Consider the following 26491-nt stretch of genomic DNA (forward strand, 5'->3'; position numbering starts at 1 on the left):
CCCCAGGCTGGGCCATTTGTGTGTGCATTACTGCCCTTTCCTACTCCTCCTTCCCCAGTTCCTCATGCTGTTAGCTTGTTAGAGACAGGCAGGGGTTAGCCACCAGCTTGCACACCCTAACAAACCCATACCCCCTGTGCCTGCAGGGGTGCCGGCCCTGTCTTCAAGGTACTTTCCCTTGACATCTTACCCCAAGCAGCTGCCGGAGATGCAGCCTCCTGCCAGGCACGGAGTGCTGCCAGGGCATGGGAAGAGCAGGTCCATGTCCTGGGTGGCTGGCAGGGCCTGTTACTGAGCCAGGATCCCAGGGAAAAGAGATGGCTCTGGTGGCTCTGCTCTCCTGCAGTCCCCGCAGGAGCACGGTGTTTGCATTGTGCCCTTGGTCAGCCGCAGCTGTTTCTCAGGCAGTGCAGGTCAGTGCCGTGCCGGGACTGCTGCACACAGTACACGTTACAAACTGCAGGCGGTAAGTGAACATTATGGTGGATAACTTTATTTTGAAACAACTCATCAGAACAAAGTAAGCAGAACACAAACCCCTGCAGGTGCTCAGCATCCAGGAAGCCCAGAGACCACCCCACCTTGGCTCAGTCGAGCTGCCCTCAGCTCCTGCCCTGCCAGGGGCAGCCGTCCTGCATCTGCACTGAAAAACAGGCTGGTATCTGTGCAAGCAATGGACAGAAGCTCTCTGGAAACCTCCAGGCCATCTCCTCCCATCTTCTGAACTCTGCCAAAAAGTACTTGCCGTGTTGTCTTGCAGAACAGCCCCATAGGCACAGATGGGCCATAAGGAGGGGAGCATCCAAGCAGCAGTTGGCTGGGAGAAAGGGTACTGTGCTGCAGCTTCAGCTGCAGCAAGTGGTCACAGTGCAGGAGCCAGCTGGGGCATTACGGCTGGCTTGGCACTTCCTACAAACCCCTTCATGAGCTGGGGAGCTGGACAGGGAGACCACTTAGAGAAGCAGGCAAATCAGCATCATCATGTATAGTGCTGCTCTGAGGAAGGCAGCATTCTGGGCTTTTAAAAATTAAATTCAAAAGCCCTGTTTTACGCCTATTCAAGCACCCTGTTGAACCTGCTCGTGCAGGACGAGGGCAGCTTGATGTTACTGCCTACTTTATCTATCTGGCTTCCTCACTGGCCTGCTTGCAGCTTTTCTGCACCCGCTGACAGCAATCTGTGGTTTGTGGCCTGTACTAGCCTAGTCTCAGAAACCAAAATTTGAGGCATGTTGGTGACATGTGCTGACAAGAATGGGAAATAATGGGGTGTTGCGAGGGTAGCTGAGTCGCTGGACAGAGGGCCCCAGAGGAGCAGGCTTCCTGCAGAGTGACTTGGTGACTAACAAAACCATAAAACAACAAGGAGGAACAAACAATGGGAAGTGCCTGTCTGACCGGGGCCAAGCTCAGTGTCTTGCCTGGCCGCTTCCGGCCCACTGCGTAAGGCTGGTCAGCCGAGCCAGAAGCCAAGCGGTTACTGCACATGAGCAGGCTCGAGCGGTGCCCTGGGGTTCACTGCAGGAACTCGTCATACTCTTTGGGGAGCAGGGAGCGCTCGCAGGAACCTCTTCTCACCGCTGCTGGTCTGAACGCTTGGACAGGAGAAGCCATCAGAAGGGGCGCCACTGTGGCTTTGGATCTGCTCTGATGCTGCCATACAGGGACAAAAATACGAACGCACCTTGTGGCTCATCCAACAGCGCACTGTCCGAGCATGTCTGCACATGCCAGCTGTTCAGCATCCCCTTCCTCAGCCACATGAGCTCATGCTACTCCCATCCCTCTGCCCTGCCAGCTGCAAGGGAACGTTGGCCCTGCCATACGCCGCCCTCCCTGTACTGCTGGGGTGCCAGCGCTGCCCTCAGCCCTTCTGCAGGAAGCAGGCTGGAAGGGCAGAACAGAGGCTAGGCAAAGGCAAGAGACATACCTGCTTGGCTTGATGCCGCTCTGGTCGCTGGTCCCTGGGCTGAGGCTGCTGCCTGTGCAGAGGTTTGCTCAGCACACTCCTCAGGTATTCGTAGATGTTGCTTTTTAGATGCAAGGGGTTATAAGCAACTTCCACTTCCAAGCTGTTCAGGGCACTCTGCTCAGACAGAAGAAAGAACCTAGCGGCTATGAGATGTGGCAGGTAGAGGCTGTTGAGTTTGCTTGGAGGTTTTTTTGTTGTTTGTTTTTAGTGTCGAGGGCTTTTTTTTTTCAGGGATGAGCATTACAGACACTCCATGCCACCCTGCAGTGAGGGGAGAAGGGATCTTTGGCCATGATGCTACCCACAAGGACCACTCTAACTGTATAGAAACAAGAGGCATCTGCAACCAGGTCTTAATGGATTTAAGCATTCCTTTGCAGGGTATAGTCTTACACCACACCACCACCACCCCATGCCCAGAATCATCCAACGGGCTGGCACACCCTTTCCGGGCACCATCACTCTCAACTCTCTGCTTCATAAGGCCTCCTCCCCCTCCCCCCGGCAGACAAGCAACAGTGCTCCAAAGGACAGGCATTTGCTGTCTGGGAATAAAGCTGTGGGATATAGTTGCTGCTGGGAAGAAGTTTTGGGTTGCTCCACCATACACCAGCTGACATGAGGCATTTTCACAGCTATTTTCTCCTCTACTCATCTGCTAGGACCTCTAATGAGGTCATCACCTGAAGCAGAGGCAGACAACTCAGAAGAACATACGGATGCAAATAGGAAATGCAGAAGCCTGAATCTACTGGAAGAAATGGAGGCACTTTATGTATTGATTTATCTTATGCCTAAAGCACCTCTCCCTGCACTCTGAGGAGATGCGTGTTCCCCAGCAATGAGGGAGACAGACACATCTTCAGCAGCAGCGTAAAGGCCGATCATTACTCTCATCCCTACTCGTACAATTGGGATCCTTTCCACAGATATTTGGGTGGGGGTGGGGCTGTCAATGGCTCACCTCTATAGGGCCCTGCACTCTCTCAGGATGTTCAGCAATGAGGGCTGGGAAGGCTGACGGCAGCAAGAGCTCTCTGATGGCAACTGCTTTGACAAGTAGAGTGGCAGAGTCGGAAGGGACGATGACGTAGTAGGAATGCACCGCGATGTCCCAGCTTGGACTAGTGTTCTGTGGCTCACGTTTGGCCAAAAGCATCCACTTCCTTTTCTAAACGGCAAAAGCCAAAAGTGATGTTGAGCAATGGACACTTCCTTCAGCACTTTCACTGTAGGGGCTGCTGGGTTCAGGAGCAGAGACGTTCACACACATCAGAATAAGAACACTATTCTGCATTATGGTTGAGGATAGTATGTTGTTTGGGTTTTTTGTAATTGAATGGAAGACAATTCTTAAGAAAAACATCCAGTTTTGCTTTACCACTTGTCAGTAATGGAAAGTCCTCCACATCCCAAGCCTTGGTTAATTCTGTTCACAGTTAAAGATGCATGTCTAACTCCAACCCCGACTTCAGCGCTTCACACCTCCAAACACTGGATTTCTGATAGGCCAGAGAGTCTTCTCTAAGGCTGGATGTGCTGTAGTGTCTTTCCAGTGGATGCATTGGCTGCAGGGATTAACAAGCCCAACTCTGGCCCGTGAGATAAAGCTGCAGCTTTTGAAACGTGTTTTCTGGTCCGGGCTAGACAGACCTTACTAGATGTGCACTGACTGTTCCTTTCTATGGCAATCCCTCCCCGTGAGACTGAAATTTTCACACACTCACCAGAAGACTATGACACAGAGCATGGAAGCTGTGCTGGTTTAACTCCAGTTCATCCCAGTCTAGCTGCCAGCAGCTTGTGGGCTTGATGATGAAGGGCAGGCCATACAGTACAGACTCACAGACCCCTTCACATTTCAGAGCCCTGCAAATACACAGCTCATGTTAGTGAAGTGCAGCCAACGTGAAAGCAGCAAGAGGACTCTACCAGGAGATGACTAGCTCAAGTAGCTATGGCAGTACCAGCTGCAGTACTGCTACAAGCACTTAATGTCTGTATTGCTGTGGCCTGTCACTACGAAACCTTGCAGAAAAGTGCAACTGCAGTGAAAACAGGCTTGCTTGCTCGTCTCCAGATTCCCTTGTATCTGCGTTGGCAAAAGCATGCCAAGAAGCAAATCCAATCTTCGTGCATTTTATATACAAAACAGATTGTTAATCTGGCCTCTTGGGCAACATCTCACCCAGGCAATTACATGTCTTCCGCAGTGATTTTTGCTGCATCGTGGTTATCCTTCGCTCACACTGATACGTGCTCTACTCCTGCCCAGAGCCAACATCCCACCACACACTTTACAGTGCTTGACGTCGCCTGTCCGTAGCACACGTCTGCTTCGTGACAGGGCATTGTTAAGTGGCTTCAGTGCTTCGGCTGTGGGCCATTTATGCACAGTTACTGAGTGCTCTTCAGCTACTGACAGGATGAGAGTAATTTTAAGAACAACTGTATAGTTCAGAAATTACACAAATTTTTTCCTATAAATAAACCTCAGAAAAGACACTAGAGAGCATCACTCTTCTTGTTATGCTCTGCGCTTACCAGCCACAGGCTGCTGACAGGAAAGCGAATAATTCTTTCGTGTAGTCATGCAGCACTGTGAGGCTTTGCTTGCTTTTTTACTACTCGTCAACTAGTTAGCTCAGGCTTCGACATCCAGTTAATTGCTGTGGCCTCATTAGGTTGTGAGCGAACAGCAGAGTGGAGCAATGGCTGCAGTCTACAGGACTTCACACAGGAGGGAAATGGCTGTTACATGAAAAACATCCCTGGTGTTACACTCATGAAGCGCTAAGGTCGTGGTAACACCGGTTTTGACTCTGCACTCCTGTCTGCACGTGTGGGATGTGCTGTTCCATAACACGTCAGAATTTTGCTCACTAGCACTTCAAGTCCCCCAGCACTTTGGGTTGGTGTTGCTAGGTCCTAGCTGAAATTGCACAGACGGAGCGAAGGCTGCTGTTACACCAGCCCTCTGGTTACCAAGCACAAAGCACGTAACAACACTTACTTTACAACACGGAGTTTATACAGCACTGTAGCCGGCCAGGCTGCCATCTGGCAGGGTGAATTCAAATCTGCTGCTCTCACGGTGCCATCAACCGAACCAGGAAGTAGAGCTGGGTCAAGCAATCTCTCCTGCAAATCACACTTCAGGCACACTAGGAGAAGGAGACTGTTTTAGACCACTGGAGATGGCAATGTTTAGCACATGACACACTCAAAGCATTTACAGGGTGAAGGAAAATCGACCTTTAACAAAACATCTTAATTGCCTGTGCTGGTCTGGAGGCTGTTATGGTAGCTACTACATAATCAAAAAGTCACACCAGCAGCTCTCTGATCTTTGCTTCCAGTCCAGAACTGGCCTGTGGATCGCCAGAGGAAAACAAGCGTGCTGCTGCTGGGATGGCAACAGGAAGCTGCACATGGGCACCAGAGTGGCACAGAGTACCTTATTGGAGAGGCATGGCAAGGGGGTTGCTACAACTGCGTGTGCAGATTCCCATGGCAGTGCAATGGTGGCAGTACAGTTGACAACACCTTACAGGAAACACCTATGGCTGCTGCAGCTGTTGGTGTTTTCAGTGCTCACCCAGGGATGATTAGGGATTTGGATTTAGACTAGTAGAGGAAAAAAAAGTTACATGTTCCTTATAAATTTTCCCATGCGTTACTGTAACTGTTGGCAGCTCCAGCTAGAACATTAGCTATTTTAGTGCTAAATCAGTAGATATAAATACGAGCCAAGTCACTTTGTAAGACAGCCTTTATTTAAGTGCCCCTCCGGCACAGACTTTTAGCATCAAACACGAGGAACACAATTGTTATGGCTGCACAACTGAGCCAGAAGGTCCTAGGCTCTCAGTAAGGCCCCTTTTACCTTGACCAAGTGCCTATAAATTCACATACTTTGCTGCAGAATGGAAATTAATTACAGCATCAGCAGTCACAGGACATGGCAGCAACCCAGAGGTATTCTAAGCAAATGGCCCCTCTCAGCCTGAGACAACGGAAACCCCAGACGGCTTTTGAAGTCACCCAAAGACCTTAATTAGGTCTCTAAATGTGAGGGAGCATGCCCACAGGACAGGCCTGGGTAATCTCTAAGGCTGTGGGATTTAGGAGCTCCCTGCAGAGGAAGGGAGAAAACGAAATACTTAGGGTGGTCTTGGGTGCAGTGGCACGGCTGACGCCTCCTGATGGAAGGAGGAGATGGAGGTGTTCTCTCTCTGTGCCGTAGTCATGTAGCCAGGTTTTAAACAGCATCTCCAAGCCGATGACATTGTCCTCGATGGTTTGCACATCAATGTCCATTCCCAGGATTGCAATGTCTGCAGGAAAAAAACAGTGAAAAAGCACAAATGTTTTCAGCCATAGAAAACATTCTTTTGCATTTTCCACTACACTATACCTCCTTAATCCCTCAAGTGCTTTCATACAAGAAGTGCTTCAGAAGCCATTACCATGCAAATCACAGTACAGCACTGCGAGCCAGCCCTCTTAAAAGGCCACTGCTAGAAGCTGAGCTGCTCCACAGGCCACACAACACCCTCCCCATCGACGGGTTGGGCGGACCGATGCAAACATGCAAACTGCCCTCTGCTGTGGTCATCTTAGCACCGGCCGCAGAGACTCCTCTCACCACTTTAAACCATTTCCTCCTTCTCCCTATGCGAGGGACACTGGATTTGTGACTGCAAAACTGACACGCTACACTAATGAGGAATGTTGTAGTAGTGGTGGAAAAGTACCACTCCTCACACAGAAGATGAACGTTACTTCACCATATGGCCCCATGACTAAATTGCTGAACATCCTCAGCGTGTTTAAAGGAGCAGTCACAGAGCTGAGAAGAACAGAAGCAAAACTTGACCTGGACCTGACCAATACAGAGGACATGTTTCAGCACGTTACTGTTGAAGTGCGGCGTGGTTACACAGCAATCCCTCAGGAGAACACCCTTGCGGATAGATACAACAGTCAAAACTATCCGGCACCGTTACATTTAATTTCAAACAAGTGAAATGCATAACATCTAGACTTGTTAAAAAGAAATTAAAAGGAGAAAGTAAAAATGTTAGCAAATATTTAAGCTACCATGTTGGAGGTGCAGAACAAATGTGTATGATCCAGCAACAACACTTAGCAATGCAGAAACGTAGGCTGGACACTGGAGCCAGGGAGGCCATAAACAAGATTAAACCCTTGCAAAAAACCCCAAAACCCAAACCACTCCCAAATTATAACTCAAAGGTGCAGCCAAATGAGAAGCTAGCATAAAGTCTGGCAGATTAAATTTAAAAAAAAATAAAAAGGTAAAAGTGCAAAAAAGAGAATTTTATTCACCATTTGCAAAATGCACAAGACATGCAATATACCCATTTGTAAAGACAGAAGGAACAGACAGCCTGGTAGCACTAGTAGGGTCACCATACAGCTAGGATGTGAAACATATTCTGAGAAGATGAATGCATAGCAGAAATAGCCTTTTTTTTTTTTTTTTTTCCCCAATGTGTTTACCAGGCCAGCTGGGGACTAAAATACAGTGCTACATCCACCCGCAATGAGAAATCTTTTCTTTACGCATTGGTATTTATAGTTTGCAAAAACAACACTATGCATCTGCTCCCGAATTAAAAACAAAAAAACCACAACAAACAGAAATTCATTAATCTCCCTCTACATGGCAAATGATCTAGGGCTAATGTAATGACAGTAATTCTTCAAATGGTCTGCAACTTGCAAATGCACTTTCTGTGGTAGGGCCAACACAGCAGGGCATAACTTTCTAACTGTCTCCACCCGCCAGCCGTGAGGGAGGCGTTGGGATCATGTAGGCTGTGCCTCTGCAGCAAAGCAGAACGAACTGCTACGTACGACGGGAGGTCCTGCGCACTGTCCTTGCTACTGGCAGACTTTCCTTCATAATGCTCAACCAGACTGTCCTTGGCTGGAAGGACATTTCATTCCCTTTTTTTTTTTTTTTTTTTTTTTTTTTTAGTTCTTCCCAAATCTGTACAGTAAACTGATTTTTCCCTTAGTTTTGTAGGAGCTTCTAAAAATGTACCTTAAGACTGCAGACTGCTACCATGCCTTACCCCAGTCTTCCCTGATGCTTATGGGAATACGAGTTTCTCCCCCATGGAGCAACACTGGAAGATACTGTGGCTGAAGGGAATGTCCTGCTTCTCTCTAGAGACTGCTCTTTGTGAACAGAGCTATCACCACTGCCCTGATGCTACGAGTCTTGCTCTCATTCCCCTGCAGAATGCACTAATGCAGCTGGAGAGCATGCTGGCTGTGTCTCGGCTGTGCTGCACTCCCTACTGGTTTTAAACTTAGGTTTCTCTCTGGGATATGCACTGATGATGCCATTAACAGTCCAGAAGACAAAGCACCAGGAAATGCATGTAATTTACTTTGACAAATAGTGTATACACAGATGGCAAGTGGAATTATCCGTGTTTTGAGAGACAGCGTTTTGGCACTGGTAAATGTTTTAGTCCTTTCCTGAGTAAATATTTTCTATTTTTTATTTTCTCTTCTGTAATAGACATGTAGCCACTTCCACATCTTAAGCTGGCACAATATATGGCAACTGTAAAAACAAATTCACTGCATTCATTGCTGTCCATTCTTAGGAAGGACAAGTTGGGATGCTGACATCTACTGTGCAATGGGTCTTAAAATTCCTGGAGAGCAGATACGCAAAGCCATTTATGGGTCAGCAATCTGCAGAGCACATATAGAAAAAGGTTCCCTGGGACTTGCAGAAGATGGAGCATGTTCATTAAAAATGTACTAGTGCTTTATCTTCAGTGCTTGCTTTTTGTTTTCCCAAACCAGAAATAGATAGGGCCAGTATCTATATCCTATACAAATAGTAACTGCCATTAGCGAATGGTTTGGCAATGCTCAGCTGCTTCAATTGTTTGTAACAGGGTAGGGGCAAGAACGAGATAATAATACTAATTCTCATGTTATTAATCAGAGGCTAGTCCACCGCATCCTACTGATCACTCCCACACACTATTCCCGCCAAAAATGCTGTATGCATTGCTGTCTTTACAGGATTTATGTTATATCATGATCTCTGCTCCAGTCTGCAGTCTGGCAGGCCCTAATGTTTTATCATTAAAGAAACATTGCAGATTTAGTCTCTGTCCCACAGAGGAGCTGCTTTGCAGTTTTGAAAAAGCAATCCTTGTTGCTTGTCACATGGTCTTTGTTTGCCCAGAGATGCACTCTCCCAAGGAGGTTGCTCCTGTCAAGAAAACAGCAAGCGTTTTTCATCCACAGCAGGCTGTTCTTAGCATATTCAAAGCTATTCTAAGCCTTGCCAACTGCGGGGCTTCAAAATATTGGAGTCTTTTCTAGCTGCATTAACCTGGAAATCAGCCTCTAAGAGGGGATATCGTCATCCTGCCTTCCTTCTTTCAGTACCATAGGAAAGTGTAACAGTATGTTGGTGGGGGTTTTTTTCCCTTTTCCCCCCTGCTATAAGATAAATAAGGTAAATAAGAGAGGAAATTTTCTGGGTGAGCTGAAAAATCAGGTGCCTTCTCAGGATGCAGATTTTGCATCTCCACATCTTCTTGGGTTTGGAATAAGCAATTTGTCGTCCAGTACTATGTGACAGTAAGATAACAGAGATAACATTCATCAATGGTCCAGCAGGAACCCTTGCAGTGGGCTATACTGCAGTATAATCTGCAGAAGCTGCAGTACAAGCAAGGCAATGAGATGGTCTGAGCCTTGATGGTCTTACAGTCCAAAAGAAGATCCAAAGGAAGGAAGCAGGGGAATACCGTATACGCCACAGGAGTCCAAGAAGAAATGCAAGCTTCTCACTGAATTGTCCATGAGAGTGTCTTGAAAGCATGGGATACAAGTCTGTTTTATCTGGCAAGATTATCAAGTGACACGTCTCACTGAAAGCCTGAGCCAAACTTCACAGCTGCCACCTCCCTCATGGCCAAACGCCCAGCTCATTGTCCATGCCTTCCCCAGCGCAAGTGTCTGTCTTGGATGCAATACTGGGCAAAACATTCAACACTATAGGTATTTTTTTCTTGCATAAATGGAAACTTCTAGCCTTGGCCAGATATTTAGCAAGCCTAGTTTAACAAGGCTGTTTCTGTCTATCTGGCATTTGCCAAAGATGACTGCTTCAGGGAACAACTATGTAAATGTGCCCCAAACCCTGTTTTCTCCTCATGTTCTTTAATCAAAATTTGTCTTACGTCCTTAAATTTCACTTCCAAAATGCCTCAGAGGGCTGGGACAGGAGGAGGGAGAAAAGGTAAGTATTTAATTCCAATAGCTATATCTCAATATAGGTTTGTTACTCACCTAAATGGTCTGCAGGATTTCTTTAAAGACAAAAAAGAGATGATAGACTCTATAGCACAGATTTGCAAGTTAGTTGAATACAGGCTCACTTTTTCTTCTCCCAGGTTAGTGTGAGCCCAGACCAGTTTCCTGACATTGAACAGTTTTGATGAAGGAATGGAACGGAGGGGAGGGATTTAGGACTGCTTCTTTCCATAATGGTGGCTTATGCAGTACACAAAATTACAGCTTTAGTTGTTACTGGAAATTTTGGCAACTTCTTTCATTCCAGTACGCCCTGAATACCAAGTTATAATTGTTAACCAAGTCTCAGAGCTTCCAAACATAATTTTATCTAAAAAAGAAAAAATAATCACACTTGCATTAATTCCAGTGATCTTCTAAACATAGAAGGTCACAGAAGATCTAAATATAAACATGATTTATAAACATAGTTCCCAGCTCCTTAATTCTTAATGTAACTGTTTTCCTGTGGTGTGGCTTTTATATATAGGTATATATGTCCAATAATCTCAGTGGTGTTAGCAAAGTCTTAAAACAACTACTGTGTTATAAGCATCAGAGAGCATGGGATTGTTTTTCACACCGTGACAGTAGTTCTCAAGCAATATAACATCTCTTGCCACATTTGCTGAAACAATATTGTTAGCTGTTGCAAGTTTCTTCAGTGAAGCAGATTGTCTAGTAAACGTTTTCAGTTCATGCAGTAAGCTGTTATGATACTTCTTCCATTTCTGAAAGCAACTTTTTGCAATGCTTTTCAAAACGTCATTTAAGAGAAGTATGCTGTGCTATTAAAATGTAATAAAGGCAAAGCTTGGTTTCCTATTCAACCACTCCATGTTTCAGCATCAGCCATTCTTGGAAATCCCACGTCCTGCATGGGATTTCCAGTAAGTTTATTCTTTTTTTCCACCCTTTCCCAAGACTAAATCTGTATTTAGTTTGTGCCATTTTGAAGGTCACTAAATTAATACAGTTTGGTTTAAATACACATATGATGTTCACCACTACCTAAATCATACTGTAAACATTTTTGCAAACTGTGCTTAAAATTTCATTTTCGTGTCACCTTAAATAGTGTAACCACACACAGTGAAAGAAATTATCAGCTTGTTTTTGAGGTTTGGGGAGGATAAAACTCAGCACTACTGTTGCATGCAAAAGAACTGCCTGACTGCACTAATGCTGTATCTGAGTACTTACCTGTTACTTCCTTTCAGGGAGTCTGCCAGTAAGAAAATTTGGGTCCTGGGGTGAAAAAAAAAATCTTGTAATAATCAAGAGCTACAGCTCATCACTGTCGGAGTCAGTTCCATTTCTACTGCCTACACCCTGGGTGTTCGTGCTAATGGGTGGCTGTTGCAGGTCTATAACAGACTTCACCTTATTTCTTTACCTTAAAACTAGATGTCTTTCTAAAGAATGTCTTGATTCTCCAGAAACTGTGGGCTTGATTCAGAAATCTAATAAAACTGTACCCTGGTGTTATGAAGGGAACAAAATTAGGTCGTATTCTTGAAGTCTGTCAGTATATAAAACAAAAACTCCTTTACTCCAGTTGTATGATGGCCCAGAGAGTTATCTCCCAGAGGAAATATGACATGCAGTCTGTTAAAAAGAAAACATTAATGCATCCAGTTAACTGGGAAAGAAAGGTGAAACACCAAACAGACCATTCTGGTCTATTCTACCAAGGTCCAGGTCAGTCATTACAGACAGATGGTGGATGTATTTACGAAAGACGGGTGAAGCCAGGAAAACAGCATGTTCCTGTTCTCCTTCTTGAAACCAGGAGTCGTGGATATAAAGTCAGGAGAGAAACAAACCCTTGATTTTAGGTATATTTTTAACAGAAAGTTCTGGAGAAGCAGAATGTTGGGCACAGTGAAGAACGTGTCAGGATTACTGCAGTGAATGTCAGAAGTCAGATGTAGAGGCACTCAGCCCCTTCGTACCCAAGAAACAGCTGCACAAGAGAGAGGGGAGAGGTGCCAGTAACAGCTGCCTCCTATCAACCCTCCTGCCTGACAGGAAGGCTGTTCTGAAAGTAATACCCAGAATGGTTGGATAAAAAGTCAGTTGTGTTCTGGTCAAAAGCTGCATTGGACAGGAGAGCTTCCTGATTTGGGGACCAGATTTAAACCATCCCTTTTGAAAATTTGGGACAGTGAGACGAAAGAACTGTGAGGAAGTTTGGCTAGCAGGACACTGATCCTCACAAAGCAGACATGAGGTCCAGCAGCTGGAACAGCAGAAAGAGACAGAAGCCTACAATGGTGCAAAGACCTTCCATGAAACGCAGTCAGAAAATACTTCCGCTCTCATTGGTACACATGGAGGCCGGTAACTGTTAAGACCTCACATAGAGGACAACAGGGGCAACCAAGAAAAGAGCTCCAACTCTAGCAATCTAACATTAAAGCCCTACAGCAGGTCAAAAGAGATTTTGAGAGCAATTTACCAAAGCTGTTACAAATAGGTTAAGTTTTTTCAGGCTAATCGGATTCACACATTTAAAGATCTCTGAGCTCTGTGGTAGAGCTATATAAAACAAAATCACAAAAAATAAATTGGAAACTGTAATTTCTGTCATTTGCTGCCAATAAGCTGAGATGGAGAGGGCACAAAATTAATTTTTCAGGCAGAGGATTTAAAAAGAGATGATTTTTCGATGTGCTACAAATATAAAGGCAGGATGCAACATCACAGCAATGCTCTGGATATTAAAAACGTAGGTATGTTCAAACAGCCACTAAACAAGCTAGTGGAAGAAATATCCATGGTGGGATGAACCTCGTAATTAAGTGCTGCACCACGATGTTTCTTTTGTAGTGGGAGAAGGGCTGCAGGTGAACCCAGCACTAATTCTTGCACTTCCTGCATGGTAAATCTTGCAACTTCAATGTTCTTTACTGGAATTTTTTCTAATACAATGAATTTTTTTTTTTTTTTTTTTTTTTTTTTTTTTTTTTTTTTTTTTTTCAGAAACAGAGGGAAGGCGTTCCAATAGGTAAAAAAGCACCATAAGTTCTTCTTCAGAGATGTAGCCAGGAAGAATAACATCAGGGTCTGGGGTGCACTAGCTCTTTCACTAATAAGCCTATGGCCAGGTGTGCGAGGGAGAGGGCAAAAGGGGATCTACGATCCACCTGAACATTCCCAGTCCCTACTCTGCCAATTGACCAGAAACTTGCTACTGCAATCAGAAAAGAAGAACAACTAGAAACAGGGAAGGCAACAACATCCAGTGCTGCCTGTCACTCAGTAAAAACAATATTATCATTGCTAGTAACAGGTCTTACACTAACTTTGCAAGGCATCAGGACCCAGGTTTTTAAGCTTATTATCAGTTCATTATGAGAATTTACTGTCTGAACCAGAGCTTGGTACCAGGTGTGTCTGGTTGATTGGGAGTTTAAGTGTCAGCAGTATGGCCTCTGAAATGGAGACCTGGCTTGGAAAACAGAGGCTGCAGGGCTATGAAGAACTCCTTGGTGTGCAATTACTGGTTACAAGAGGTACAACCTTAAGAGCTCAAGAAAAACTGCCCTAAGCATAGAGCAAAGAAGCAGCAGCTAAGCAAGAACAACATCAGTGGAAAAAACCAGCTCATCAACGGGGTAAGTACCTGACTTGGCCTGGGAAAGTAACTCTTCCCAGCACAGTGCAGTATGTAGTCTGGGGGAAAGGACTAAAGGCTAAGAATTACTTAGAAACCAAACATTGTGTAAAAGGACAAGATCTTGAGTTGGCAAGGGGGAGGAGGGGGTTATCTCTGTAGGATCACTGAAATTGTAAATAGCCTGCCTGCTTCTCCTTCCCTCACTTCTGCCTGTCTGCCTGCTTCTCTCTCCTCTGACCACCTGCTTCAAGGATTCTGGTTGCCTCTGCCTGCACCAAGGACCTTTTGATCAGCCAGTCAATTGCCCAGGGTGATGTTCAGCAGGATGGGTACATGTGTGCTTGTTACCCTCATAAACTCTATGCCTTTTTTTCTTTAATCCCTCAGTAAAGCTGTATTGTACGTGAAGTCAATTTTAGGTAATACCAAGAGATGCAGTAATGCATGAAGCCTACATGCCAATTTTGCCCAGAGAAGTGCTGTGGTACAAGCTTTTTGCTGTTCTTCCAGGCACAGTAGTTCCCACTTATATGGGTGACACTAAACTGCACAAAGGAAAGTGGCATATATTGGACCAAAGCAAGAACTAGTGCTTGTCCTGCTGTCCAAAGCCATAAGTTCCCTGACCACCCTATCTGTCTTAACACTTACCATTGCTGCTGGGCTCTTCTGCTGCCACCCGCTGTTCCACATCCTCAGGCTCCAGAAAGTCTCTCTTCAAAACCTCAATGACTTGTATTCGTCGCAGACTCACAAGGTCTACGTCTTTTAACTTCTTTTCCAGCTGCTTTACCATTTCTTTGCTGGACTGGCTAGTCAAAATTGTGATCTGAAACACAAATCGTGTGCAAGAGTTGCCTCTATCCTAATCCTCTCTGGACAGGCAATGATGCCTGGTCTGTTTGAACAGCAAGGTCCCGCTACGGAGAGAGGAGAGAAATCTTACTGAAATATCTCATCTATTCAAAAGCAGATTTAAAAGACTTTTTTGAGCTTTGCCTTATATGTAAGCCAATATGAAATGGATTGAGGGGTTCACTGTAGGAACACCAACAGGTTTTGTGCCATTGCTGGAAGAAGATGAAACAATCCGCAACTGTCTTATATTCTATGCTTTGTGCTTACAGTCAGTGAGTCTGTGTGTGTGCAGGAGGGACTCTGCTTGAGACTTTGAGGGACAAAAAGAGCTGGTCCTGTGTTAATAGCTGGCTGGTCAGGATGCTTGCCTGGCCAGGCCCTGCCCTGATCACCACAGCCTGTCCCATCTTCTTAAATTCCTTCCCAGCTCTGTCCAGGGTGGGAGCTCTCCTGTGGGCACGTGTGGCAGGGGGTCTCGGTGCAGCAGCCGCAGCAAGTGCGGGTGAGCACGTGACCATTAGCAATGTCCAAAATGGACCGGCTGGTGAAGAGGGGAAATGGCCTGGCAGCAAGGGGGTCTCAAAGGGTGAGACCACAGGAGGAGCTGGCTATTGGAGGGATGAGGGGAGTCCTGGCCAGCTCTGTCCATGTGTGTGTACACGGGACGGTCTGTACCAGCAACCGGAGTGGGGCTGCAGCCCCGGGGACTCGTATGTCCGCCTGCCAGCAAGTGGGGAGACTGGGATCCAGGAGCAGCTACTGGGCAGACTGAGTGTCTGAGCCCAGCTGCTGGAGGGATGCACACTGTAGGTCTGGAGAACAGGTACGTGCGTGTCTATGTCTATACACCCACGCACACACATATCTATTCTGGCTAGTGGACCTCCGTCCTGCTTAGCCGGAGCGGAGAGCAGGCTGAGGCCATTGGTGCAGTCTGTTTGGGTGAGTGCTCAGAGTGTCTGTCTGTGATCTGTGGGACCAACCACACCCGTGGATGTGTGTTATACCTGTGCTCTGTGTGCCTCTGCCTGCTGGGAACACATGCTCAGCCTCACAACCGGCTGGGCCTGGGGGCATGGAGTTGTGGCAGCCTTGCTGATACCAGACAAAGCCTGATTTCCCTAACAAAGTATACCCCTCCAGCCGAACTTCTCCCTAGTTTGCCTCTGAGTTACTGCAAATGAAGAAATGACTGTGAGCTCCTTTTAGGAACTACTGAAGATGGCTAACCGGGACTGTCCTTGAGCTGGGGGTAGTTGAACCGTCTGAAGGAGACAATTACCTCTTGCAGAGCTCTAGACAGAGCACTCGCTCCACTGATGCACCTTTATTTCATCCAAACCAGGGCTACATTACATCTGTAGCCTGTCACCTCCGACTTACCCTTTCCACAACCCGAGTCACACTAGCACATGCTGGTCAGAGGCCAGGAGAAATATTTTACCATGTACCAAAACCCAGGTAGCTACTGTGACTTCCCTTCATATTACCACAGTTTCCAGATGTAATCCCTTAATGCCATTATACTTCCTAACCTGACCGAAAAATGGGCTACTGGTGACTTCAAAAATGCTTTTTGTCCTACTGCAGATTGGCCACGTTTCCTGCCCTGTAGCTGCTGCTGAGATGTAGCTTCGCTGAGGCTGGTGGGTTTTCCCCTCTGAAGTCAGGATCTCAAAACAGTAAGAGTCTTCCAAACTTTTAAGACAGATTTGGGTTGTAATGTCTGCAGGTCGTAACAAGGTCTGCTTCCTATGTTTACTAGTCAGCTAGGAACATCCTCGCTTCTTTGCGGTTTAACTGTTAGGAAAATGCACGTTTGCCTGAAGATGACACCTGATTTGCACAAGCAAATTGTGAGTCGCGCTCTGGTACGATAAATATCAGCCATCATGGATGGTCTCATGCTACAGAAACTGTACTCCTCCTATAACCGTAACACCTCCTTAGGCGCTTGTGTTTCTGCTGGCTCACGTGTAAGCACGCTTCAGCAGCAGCTTCCGACATACTGTGTTTCTTTGTCCTGCTGCGGTTCACGGTCCTGTCCTGTCCTTCCCGCTTCCTCCCGCGGAGCCGCAGCAGGCGCGTGCTGGCTGCCTGCAGCATGCTTTGCTGCTGCTGCTGCCCTGCAGCCCTGCCCGCAGCGTGGGCGGAGGGATTGTGCCGCAGGCAGTACAGCAGCAGCGGTGCTGGTGTGCAGATCTGGAATAGTCTCTTCTGCCAGTGGAAAGCTTTTTGGTTTAACTTGTGCCGCTTTAGAAGCAAAAGAGCAGGAGCAAAAAAGAGCACCCCTTTCAGAAGAGAAGGCTGCACAAACAGGAATGGTAACTTTCTCTGCTGAGACGAGCCAGCGCACCTCAGCGACAGGTCTGGCCCCTCGCTGGCTGCCGCTTCTCCTTCTGCCCAGCTGTGCACGCTCCCTCTGCCGCAGGATTTCACAGGCAGTGATCTTCCTTGTTCCCAGTTATTTACTCCTCAGCAGTTTACTGACTCCAATTATATGCCTGTGATTTGCTGTTCCAGCCAGCACCATGGGTTATTGTATCTCGGTAACAGCGTGACCGAGGTGTCAGTCTGGCGATGGGGCATTGATGCACCAAAATGACATACAAAGCATTACATTCTGATAACAACACTCCAGATAAGACTGATGGAACTAGAGAGTTCCAAACGTTTCATAAATTAGGGCTTATTTTCTCTTGCCCATGCCCTTATAGTTCAATGCAGAAATACTTCTCTTAATATGTTTTCTAATCGTAGAATAGTTTGGCTTGGAAGGGGCCTCTAAAGGTTATCTCGTTCACGTCCCCTGCAGTGAGCAGGGACACCTTTAGCCGGATCAGGTTGCTCAGAGCCCTGTCCAACCTGGCCTTGAACGTTTCCAGGGATGGGGCATCCGCCACCTCTCGGGGCAGCCTGTGCCAGTGTTTTACTGATGCTTTGAAGTATCGCAGAAACAGAATTGCTACTTCTCTTCACAGTGCACTAAATAGAAAATGCTTGTGGGAGATGTTAAGTGCTCGGTCACCACACGTGGTCTACCTGATACAGTTGAATTTAACAGGATAAATGCCTACTTTAACTGGCTTAAGTTTTCTAGGCTTCACTTCCAAGAAGGTATCTTTTTTTTCTTTTCCTTCTTCAAAAGATACTGTATCTGAGCAAAATCATTCAAATGCCTTTTGAGAAAAAGAAACAGAAATAAAAATCCAACTTACTCTGAATAAAAAATATGTTTGTGATGAAAACGTTTCAGATTGAAAGATTTCAGTCCCTGAAGTATCTGAAGCAGAAAGCTGCCTTTTTTAGAAACATGACCTTTGGTAAGGGTGAAATACCATTCTGCCTTTCTGTGATCACTGGCTTTTGTTTTTGAACAAAGACCTGAGAATTGTAGGTGCTCTTCTGCTCACTTCCTGGATCCTCAGTGATCTGATGGTGCTTATTCACCTTCATGTGAAAGACTAAGGCTGCCCCTTAGATTGCATTTAGGTCTGTGAAACACTTTTTCTTGAGATTTGCAGAAGGCTGAATTTCATCCACAGGTTACATTCATGCAGTATGCAGAATGGGAAGGATTGCTAGCCTGGAAAAAGTCCTTTGTCCTTGAAATTCTCCACAGAACTAAACTTTGGGCTAAAGTTTCCTTAAGATAGGCAAGTATGATGTCTTGCCTTTTGGAAGCCCTCAGGACCCTCTCCAGTACCTGTGCGAAAATCAAGTGTACTGTAATACTTAAGATCCCTACATTCTTTGAATTCTCTCTCCAGTTTTAATTTGGGTATTTTTCAAATGATACAGGATCACTACAGATTGTATGTACTAATGAAGCCACAAGAAGAGCTATTCTTCATTTAGGTTTTGTTTCCCTTTGCTTTACAAGGCATGTGTTCTTGGAAGAAACATTTGATGCCTGTCACAAACAGCTCAAAGGGAAGTAAGGCAGCGGAAACAGGGACTGAAATATAGTCAGCATGAAGCAACTTGGAGGGAGGACTAGAGCTGGCAAGTGTGACTGATGTCTCTGTATTTGCTGTTGTACAGAAACCGGGGAGATGCAGAGTCTCCAATGTGGACACTATTTTGAATGTGGTGAAGGGAAGGAGATTAAATGTTCAGCTGCCAGCGAGAGGCTTCTAAAGGAGCTCCTCCTACCTGTTCAACTGACCCTCTGCAAGGGTTCTCTAATGCTGTACAAGATATTTTCTGGCAGATATTCTCTACGCAGCAATTTAAGTAGAGTTTGCTGCATAAAGTTTCTGAAGAATGGCCACATCTCCTGGACTACAGAGTTCTTGTCCTCCCTAGGAAATCTTTCAAGTTAGGATCCACGCATGTTTGAGAGCAGATTTTTGTTTGGTTGTTGTTTGAGTGTTGTGGGTTTGCTGCTGTTTTGTTTGGGGTATACTGGAATTAATACAGAGCATGATTCATGAAGTGGGAAGTAAGAGAGCAAGTGCTCTTAATGCATTAGCAGCTGCACCTTATTCAGGGCCTTGTAAAGTGCAAGGAGTGGGGATAAAGTACTAGTGCATCAGGATTACAGCAGGCACAGTTCTCCCTAATTCCTTGGGGCACGGGCAAAGCAACTGGACTGCGCCGTTCTTCTGTGTCTGACATAAAGGTGTCAGAGATTATCCCTTTTCCATTCACCCAGTGTAGGGATGCATGCCAAGAACAGACATGATGCTGCCTGAGTTTCAGGGGCTGTCTGTTGTACAGAGCTTATAATGGTCTTTTTGGACTCTCAGTTATTTCACACAGCCGTTGCCAATGATGTCTTGTAAGGGAACCCCATTACAATTTGCAGAGTAGGAGCCCTGTGGAACTCCCAAGCTGCCCCTGAGAAAAGAAAAATGCTAATTATAAGCAAACCCTCTTGTTATTCCAAATACTGACCATATTTTATTTTTACCCTGAAAATGGATTTGAAGAGGACTGTGCTAAGACAATGACCAGTCTGTAGTCAAAACCCTGGAAATTCAATTCATTCTTCTATACTGTAAAGTAAGTCAGTCTCCATAAGCAACTCAAATCTGAATCTTTCCAGTTTCCATAAGCATTCAGAAATTGCCATGAGTTTGTTTTTTGGAGGGTTTATTTTCTTAATTACTCTCTCCCTCCCATGGACCTTAGGTACCGCACAGACTATCATCTTAATGTACTAACAAGTGGCAAGTCTGGTGGATGACTTCCACTGCCTTCCCAACGTTTTCTTACCTCAACAGAACTATTTGTTGAGCCTCCTGCTGCTGTGTGTCTGCTGTATTGTTTGAACTGTTGCAATCCATCCTGCACAGCTTGTACCACTCCATTTCCCCACTGTGGGAAAGAGCCTTCTCTTGGTAGTGAACGGAGCTCCGAAATGCAGGCCTGAATTTGTGCAAAGCTTTCTTTCACTTGCTGCAAAACAGTATTTGATGACATTGAAAGACTGGAAATGTCAAACTGACAATATGAAATATTTTTCTGTAACATGGAGGGAGGCTTTTGAATTCACAGCACTGAGATAAGACTGGGGCAGGAGCCAAGTTATAAGGCAGCGAACAGCGATATGAATCAAAACCAGCTGATTGTTATGCTAGTAACAACACACGTGATCACTCCTCAAGTTTCCAGCTGTCTACCTGTTGCCTGCTGCTAGCCAAAATGTAGTAGTTCAGCATGCCCCTCTCTGCTGGCCCTGCATAACACAAAGGCAGAACTTGAGACATGAATAGGAGCACTGAGGTGGTGTGATATCCCCAGGCCACAGTTCCCCCTGCTATATCCATGCTCCTTCACTCATCGAGCTGTGGACCCCTGGAACCTGCGTTCAGGAGGGTTTGGAGTCAGACTGTGGCAACAGGTTCAAAAAGGGGTTCCACAAACTCAGGCGTAACAGGTCAAGAAGCAGGTATCAAGAGGAATAGCCTCAAATGTATCCTCCATGATTCTTAATACAACAGCTGTGGAACTAGGGGAGTGTGAGGAGAGTGAACTGCAGAAAGTGAGTGGGTCAGGGCATTCCCCCAAAACAGCCTTTTCTGTTGAGACTGGGCTGATGGACCGTTGGCCTGACTCAGGAGGGCATTTCTAATGCTCTTACACTGCTCCTTTAGGACATTCACCACAGTAATGATCATCGAAAAAGCAAACGCTGGTGGAAGGTCTGTGGACCCTCCTGTTTCAAAGATGAGCTACCAGAGCAAGTGTTAGAAATGAAAAACTATTCTATAGCTGTCATCTGTAAAAAATGTTCTATTCCTTTAGGCAACAGCTACTGCTGCACAATGGCTGCCCCAGGGACAGCCGGTCTCACTCATTATGGCAAGATGAATGTTGTAAATGCACAGATTATTAACCCATTGTGCTCCACGATGATGCTTTACATCAGTCGCATGGATTGGAGGATATTGAGCCATATTCTTACTGCCTGCTCTAGTGATTTAGATTACCTGCAGTCCAGGGCTGCTGAACCCTTATATCACATACGTTGCTCAGCACTTCCTTGACCTTGGTATCACTTTATAGTGGTCATCCAAATCCACAGAAGGCAGTCTGAATACAAACCAGGCTGGCCAGGATCATGGTAGACCCCTCTCATGCTCTTTCTCCACACAATATTAGTCGAGGCTACCTGGTATCTGTTACTGAGCCATGACCTTTCCTTAGCACAGACAGGAAAATGCTAGGGAGCACCCAGGATCCAAAGGTGTGTGGAGCATCTCAGCTAGTCTTCACGCAGATGTCAGCTCACCTGAGCTTCAACAAGAACTCAAAGGAGCTGAGAGGTCAACTGTCAAATTCTGGCCATAGGAGAGATTATTAGTTTGAAGCAATATAAGACACTGCGGAGGTCACCTTCCTCACGGAAGAGGCAATAGATGAACATATGACCCATTTGCTTCAGAAGCTTGGAGCTCTCACTCACTGAACCACTCCTGAGCAGCCATGTTTACAGCACAGTCTTGCAGCATAACCAGGTTATGAACCGGGGGCTCAGGCATGAGTTCACAAACAGCTCCGATGGTTCTGCAAATAAGGTGGGGAAGAAAGTTGGGTCTGGTGAAGAAAGCAGTCTTAAGTAAAGACACCGCACTTTGTACTCTACAGTGCAAGAAGTGTCTGGCCCATTATGTCAGTTCTCCTGTGAAGTTAGCAATCTTTGATAAATGTACCAAGAAGATGCAGCCAGGAGCCTCTTCAAAGTGCTACAGCAACATTCCCTGCAGTTCAGATGCTCTTCTGCAATCCCAGGAGGCAGCTGCAGCTCACGCAGATGTAAACCAGCTGCCTCAGGTCCAGTATTGCCCCTAACTGTGGCAGAACAGGGCTCAGCACAGGCTGCAGGGTAGCCTGAAGTCCAGCTAAGTACCTGTCCTTTGGAACTGGCACCAGCAGAGTTGCATTTTCTCTTGTATATGAAGAGCTACTTTAAATGTTACCTTAGGCGAGCCCCCTCCTAAGTCGATGCTAGTTTCAACTCTGGCGTAGGCTTGGGACGCGAGTTAAACTTCTAAGCACAAATTGTGTTGTTTAACTGTTTCTGACTGCACTCATCTTCTGGGCGTTGACACCCAGCCCAGTGCCACAGGCCTTGACGTGTCTCTTCACATGTGACCCTGCTCTTTCGTTACACAATTCCAATAATTCATAACTCCATGCTGTGCGTCCAGCAAGACATTTTAATCTGCAACACTACATTGCTTCCAGAGAGAAGCTGCCAAAATGAGAGATGAAAGCTGGCCATGAGCTGGGGTACGCGCTGTGCTCCTGCCCTCTCTGGGTCCTTCTGACTTCACTTCCGTAACTCGCTAGTCCCTGTAGTTAATGTCTTTCTCTCCTTGTTTATTTTTCAGCCCTTTTTTGTCAGAGAGGGGCTCGGAGCTGTGGGGGATGGCTGCCCATCCCAAGGGAAAACCAGTAGGAAGAGGGCCCGTCAGCTGGAGGTGCTCTGCTCAGAGTCCTTAGTCACACGTTAAAATTTTTTAATGCTTTAACGCTCACTTACCCTGTTGTCACCATCTGTTGTCCTCCACAGTTGTTTACTTTCTTCCTGGTTTCCTTTTCTTTGGCATTCCCCTGCACTTTCCAGGGAAGCTCTTTGGACTTGTTAAGAGTTAGGCCAGTAGGGGAGACCAGTAGGAACAGAGACCATAAACAAATGTCCAGGAAAGACTTAAGAAAAGGGTAACCGTACGTGACACTTTCCCGTGTACTCTCCCAGTCTCCACTTTCAGCTCCAGGGCTTTCCTGGCTTCATATGATTTGTCTAATAAGCAACATTTAATATAGCTCTGTCATGGTCCTCACTGAGAAGTATCAAGTTTTTCTCTAGCTAGATCAGAAAGTCAATGTGATCAACAGCATGCCCTGTGGAGACAAAAGGGCAAATTCAGGAGCGCAGAAAAACCAATGAAACCCTGGTATTTCTGAAGAAGGCTGAAATGGAACAGATGTTTATCAGGTAGAGAGGTAAAACTGCTCCTGATTCCAGAAGATGCAGAGGATCAGATACCATTATTAGTAAAATTAGGTCCTCTGAAGAAGTTAGTCATCTTGCTATAGTTTACTGTTCCAAATAGAGAAAGAACAGTTCTGAAAAACAGCCTTCAGTGCAACAGCAGTTGTCTAAAATAAAGAGATGGCTCACTAGGCAGGACATCCAAGCAAAGCTGGGGAGAAGGGGAGTGGGGGCTCACGCTAGAGCTGTGCCTGTCAACCAGGTGTGCACTACTGGCTCGAAGTCTTTGAGTGTGAACTTTGCTGTACTGGACAAGTGCCAGAGAAACACAATACGACGGCAAAAGAGTTGATGCGATTACCAGTTGTTCAAACAGGAGGCGGGGGTATTTTTTAGCTCTCTGTACAGGATTGCTGAGTCCAGTATTGGAATGTAGCATCCAAAAAAACAGAAGAGTGAATACATAGAAGGGCTTGTAAAGTTGTTAAGGGCCTGTAAAAATGCCTTGCAGTTAGACGTACGCTTTGTTCTCTTTCATTTACCAGCTAGGAGATTGAGAAGGGACCTCCTTATATTTAGAAGTAAGTAAGTATAAAATACAAGCAGGTTCTTCAATATAGCCAAAAGAGGAAATATATCAACAAATCCCTGGAAGCTAAGTCAATAAATGCAAATTAGAAACCAGGTGCAAGTTTCGCAATGACAGTGATTAACCACTGGAAGACATTATCAGCAGAAGTACTTGATTCTCCGTCCTGTAATATCTTCAGATCAAAACCAGATGCCTTTCTGAAGGAAGTGCTTTAACGGTATATGGGTACTTTAGTGAAATATAATAGCCTGTAATATGAAGGAAGACAAACAGTGATCTAAGGGTTCCTCTGCCTTTAAAAACTGTGATTATCAAAATGAGGTATTGCTGTTTAAATAAAAAAGACAGCCTATCATGAGCGGGTAGGATGGGGCAAGTAGAGGGATCGTGTCAAAGAAAAGTTGTGCTCTGGTAACCCACGATTACCAAATGAGATCTCAGGTTGCTGTCAGCCGGCACCTGTTGGATCAGTGTCAGGACATACCTAGCTATAATACAAAAGCAGGTGTTTGTCCCCAAGCGCTTACAAAGTAACTTGGACATAATGCAAAATCACAGAAAACAGGCCTGGAACCCGCTGTGAAACAGTTTACCTAGTCCATCCTACCGTAACATGAATTACATGTAAATTCATCCTACGAAGCAAGACAACTGTCTGTTCTTAAAGCCCCTAATCATAGTGATTTCACAGTATCTCCAGAAAACGTTTCTCTGGTATCCCTTTAGTTACCCTTTTCACATTATCTATAACCTGTTCTACAAAGTAAACACCACCATTAGCCACGCTCTTCTTACAGACCCCATTTGCTAAATCACTGTTGACCTATGATTATTTTTCCCAGTTGGCCTCTACCTTTCCTGAGATATGAAAACTCGACAGAATGTTTTCACTATTGTTGAATAAAGTGGAAGGGTTAATACTGTGTGTTTGCACTAACGTAGTGCAAGTGAGGGTGCTCAGCGTGACTGTTTATAATAGTATGACTTCACAGATTCTTGCTAACTTTATGATGCTTTATAATCCCAACCTTTTATTGTAGAGCTGCTAGTCATTCTCCATCTATATTTATTCTGCTGCATATCCCTAGATGAGTGAAATACTTGTTCTTCCTTAGATTTCTATATTTAAAAGACATCTAGATGAGGCACTTAGGGACTTGGTTTAGTGGTGGACTTGGCAGTGCTAGGCTTACAGTTGAAGTCGATGATCCTAAGGGTCTTTTCCAACCTAAATGATTCTATCATTCTGTAATTTCAGAATGTTTCTCAAATTTGGTAAAAATATTTTGAGTTCTGATCCTTTCCCCTTAAATGTCTGGAACCTCTCCCAAAGTGGTAATATTTGTGTAATCAACAGGTGTACAGACCATTTCACCATCCAAATTACTACAGCTGTAGAGTCGTGTTGGATAATTTTGATAGAGAAGCAATACAGATCATGCAGAAAGTAGCATATGAAGGGAGAAATACAACAGATGTTTTAGAAGGGAACAGCACAAAACCTAATTTATGCACATGAGCAACTTCACAGATCAAAAATATGACATTCCTCCTTTCAAACATCATTCTTTCATAAAATTCACCTCTTCCATGAAGTCTATGGAACAATGCTCTTTGAGACTGATTAATTTTTAGATATATGCTTGTAGTAAATCAAAACTTTCTTTACTGAACTGCAACAATATATGGCATTCATGTTTGTTGGAAACCAAGAGACAGAATTTCACACCTACCGTAAAGGGAAGCACACACTCCTGCTGGTTCTGCACCATGTAGAGGCTCAGCAGGGGAACACGGCAGGGGCCTGCCAAACTGCACGCCAAACAGAGCGTGTTTTCCAGAGCTTCAGAGAGCACAGAACAAGTGTTGGTCCAGGAAGGTGATGTGACATCCACAATGAGAATCCGTGATGGCTGCTGGCAGTGTACTTTAGTAGCAGGAAATGTTCTCCGTGTTTCTGAGAGTAATTTTCTGGAATTCATGGCTTCTGAACATGGGTATGAGATGTCTAGTTATCCATCTGCACCTGAACAGGAAAAATGAAAAAATACTAGCAGTGAGTGAGACTCTCCCTTTCCCATTCACTTGAAAGCCATCTGAGACATACCAGACAGTAATGAATTGGACTCCCACAGCTCTCTCCAAAGCAATCATTATCCATACTCTAAGACAGACCCCCACAAAGACAAAGGAAAATGCATACGGTCAGAAAACAAAATGGTTCAACTAAAGAAAATGCACGGCAGATACACTCTTACGGACGCAGCTGGAGCATGCCTAGCCCACGGATGAGCTGTGCGGTGTGTTGCGTGATCCTGCCGTATGGATGGCTCAGGTGCGTGGCATCAGTCTCCAGCAGAGAAGTGGTCTCCAGCAGCTGGTGGATAGCAAGACTTTGAACTCCTGCTCCTACTTCTGCAGTGGCCAAGTGATTATACCCAAACACCCTGAGGAGAACACAGTCCCCACTCCTTGATACCCAGTATGAGACAAGTAGCTGTCATATCCAAAAAAGGCCAGCATGATGCAGCAAGAAAATATTGCATTTACATAGATTTTCCTTTGTGGATGGTGGAGAACCAACCTTTGTCCTTCATAGCATCCGGCACCTGGGTTAGCTCTCTGCACCGACAGAAGCCT

At 45.5% G+C, this 26491-nt stretch overlaps 1 protein-coding gene across 1 annotated transcript; it reads right to left on the reverse strand.

Annotated features, from left to right (window-relative positions):
* Positions 1-1515: 1515 nt before the first annotated feature.
* M1AP (meiosis 1 associated protein) lies at positions 1516-25833 on the reverse strand. Its single transcript, XM_009955652.2, has 9 exons — positions 25585-25833; positions 20034-20216; positions 14607-14784; positions 6136-6309; positions 4986-5136; positions 3700-3841; positions 2937-3143; positions 1931-2086; positions 1516-1653 (listed from the first exon to the last, which is right to left on the reverse strand). Exons 1-9 carry the CDS (start codon positions 25831-25833, stop codon positions 1516-1518), a joined length of 1578 nt encoding a protein of 525 aa, XP_009953954.2.
* Between the last annotated feature and the right edge of the window lie 658 nt (positions 25834-26491).

The sequence above is a fragment of the Leptosomus discolor genome, chromosome 4 (genome assembly GCF_034619465.1).
Source record: "Leptosomus discolor isolate bLepDis1 chromosome 4, bLepDis1.hap2, whole genome shotgun sequence".
NCBI lineage: Eukaryota > Metazoa > Chordata > Aves > Leptosomiformes > Leptosomidae > Leptosomus > Leptosomus discolor.

Bases quoted from the DNA above. Each gene is read 5' to 3' on its own strand.
- M1AP (XM_009955652.2), bottom strand. From the start codon at position 25,833: ATGAATTCCAGAAAATTACTCTCAGAAACACGGAGAACATTTCCTGCT. The intron at 3,144-3,699 runs GTGAGTGTGTGA...TTTGCCGTTTAG, and splicing joins CTCTGTGTCATAGTCTTCTG to AAAAGGAAGTGGATGCTTTT. The intron at 2,087-2,936 runs GTGAGCCATTGA...CTGTCTGAGCAG, and splicing joins GAGTGCAGGGCCCTATAGAG to AGTGCCCTGAACAGCTTGGA.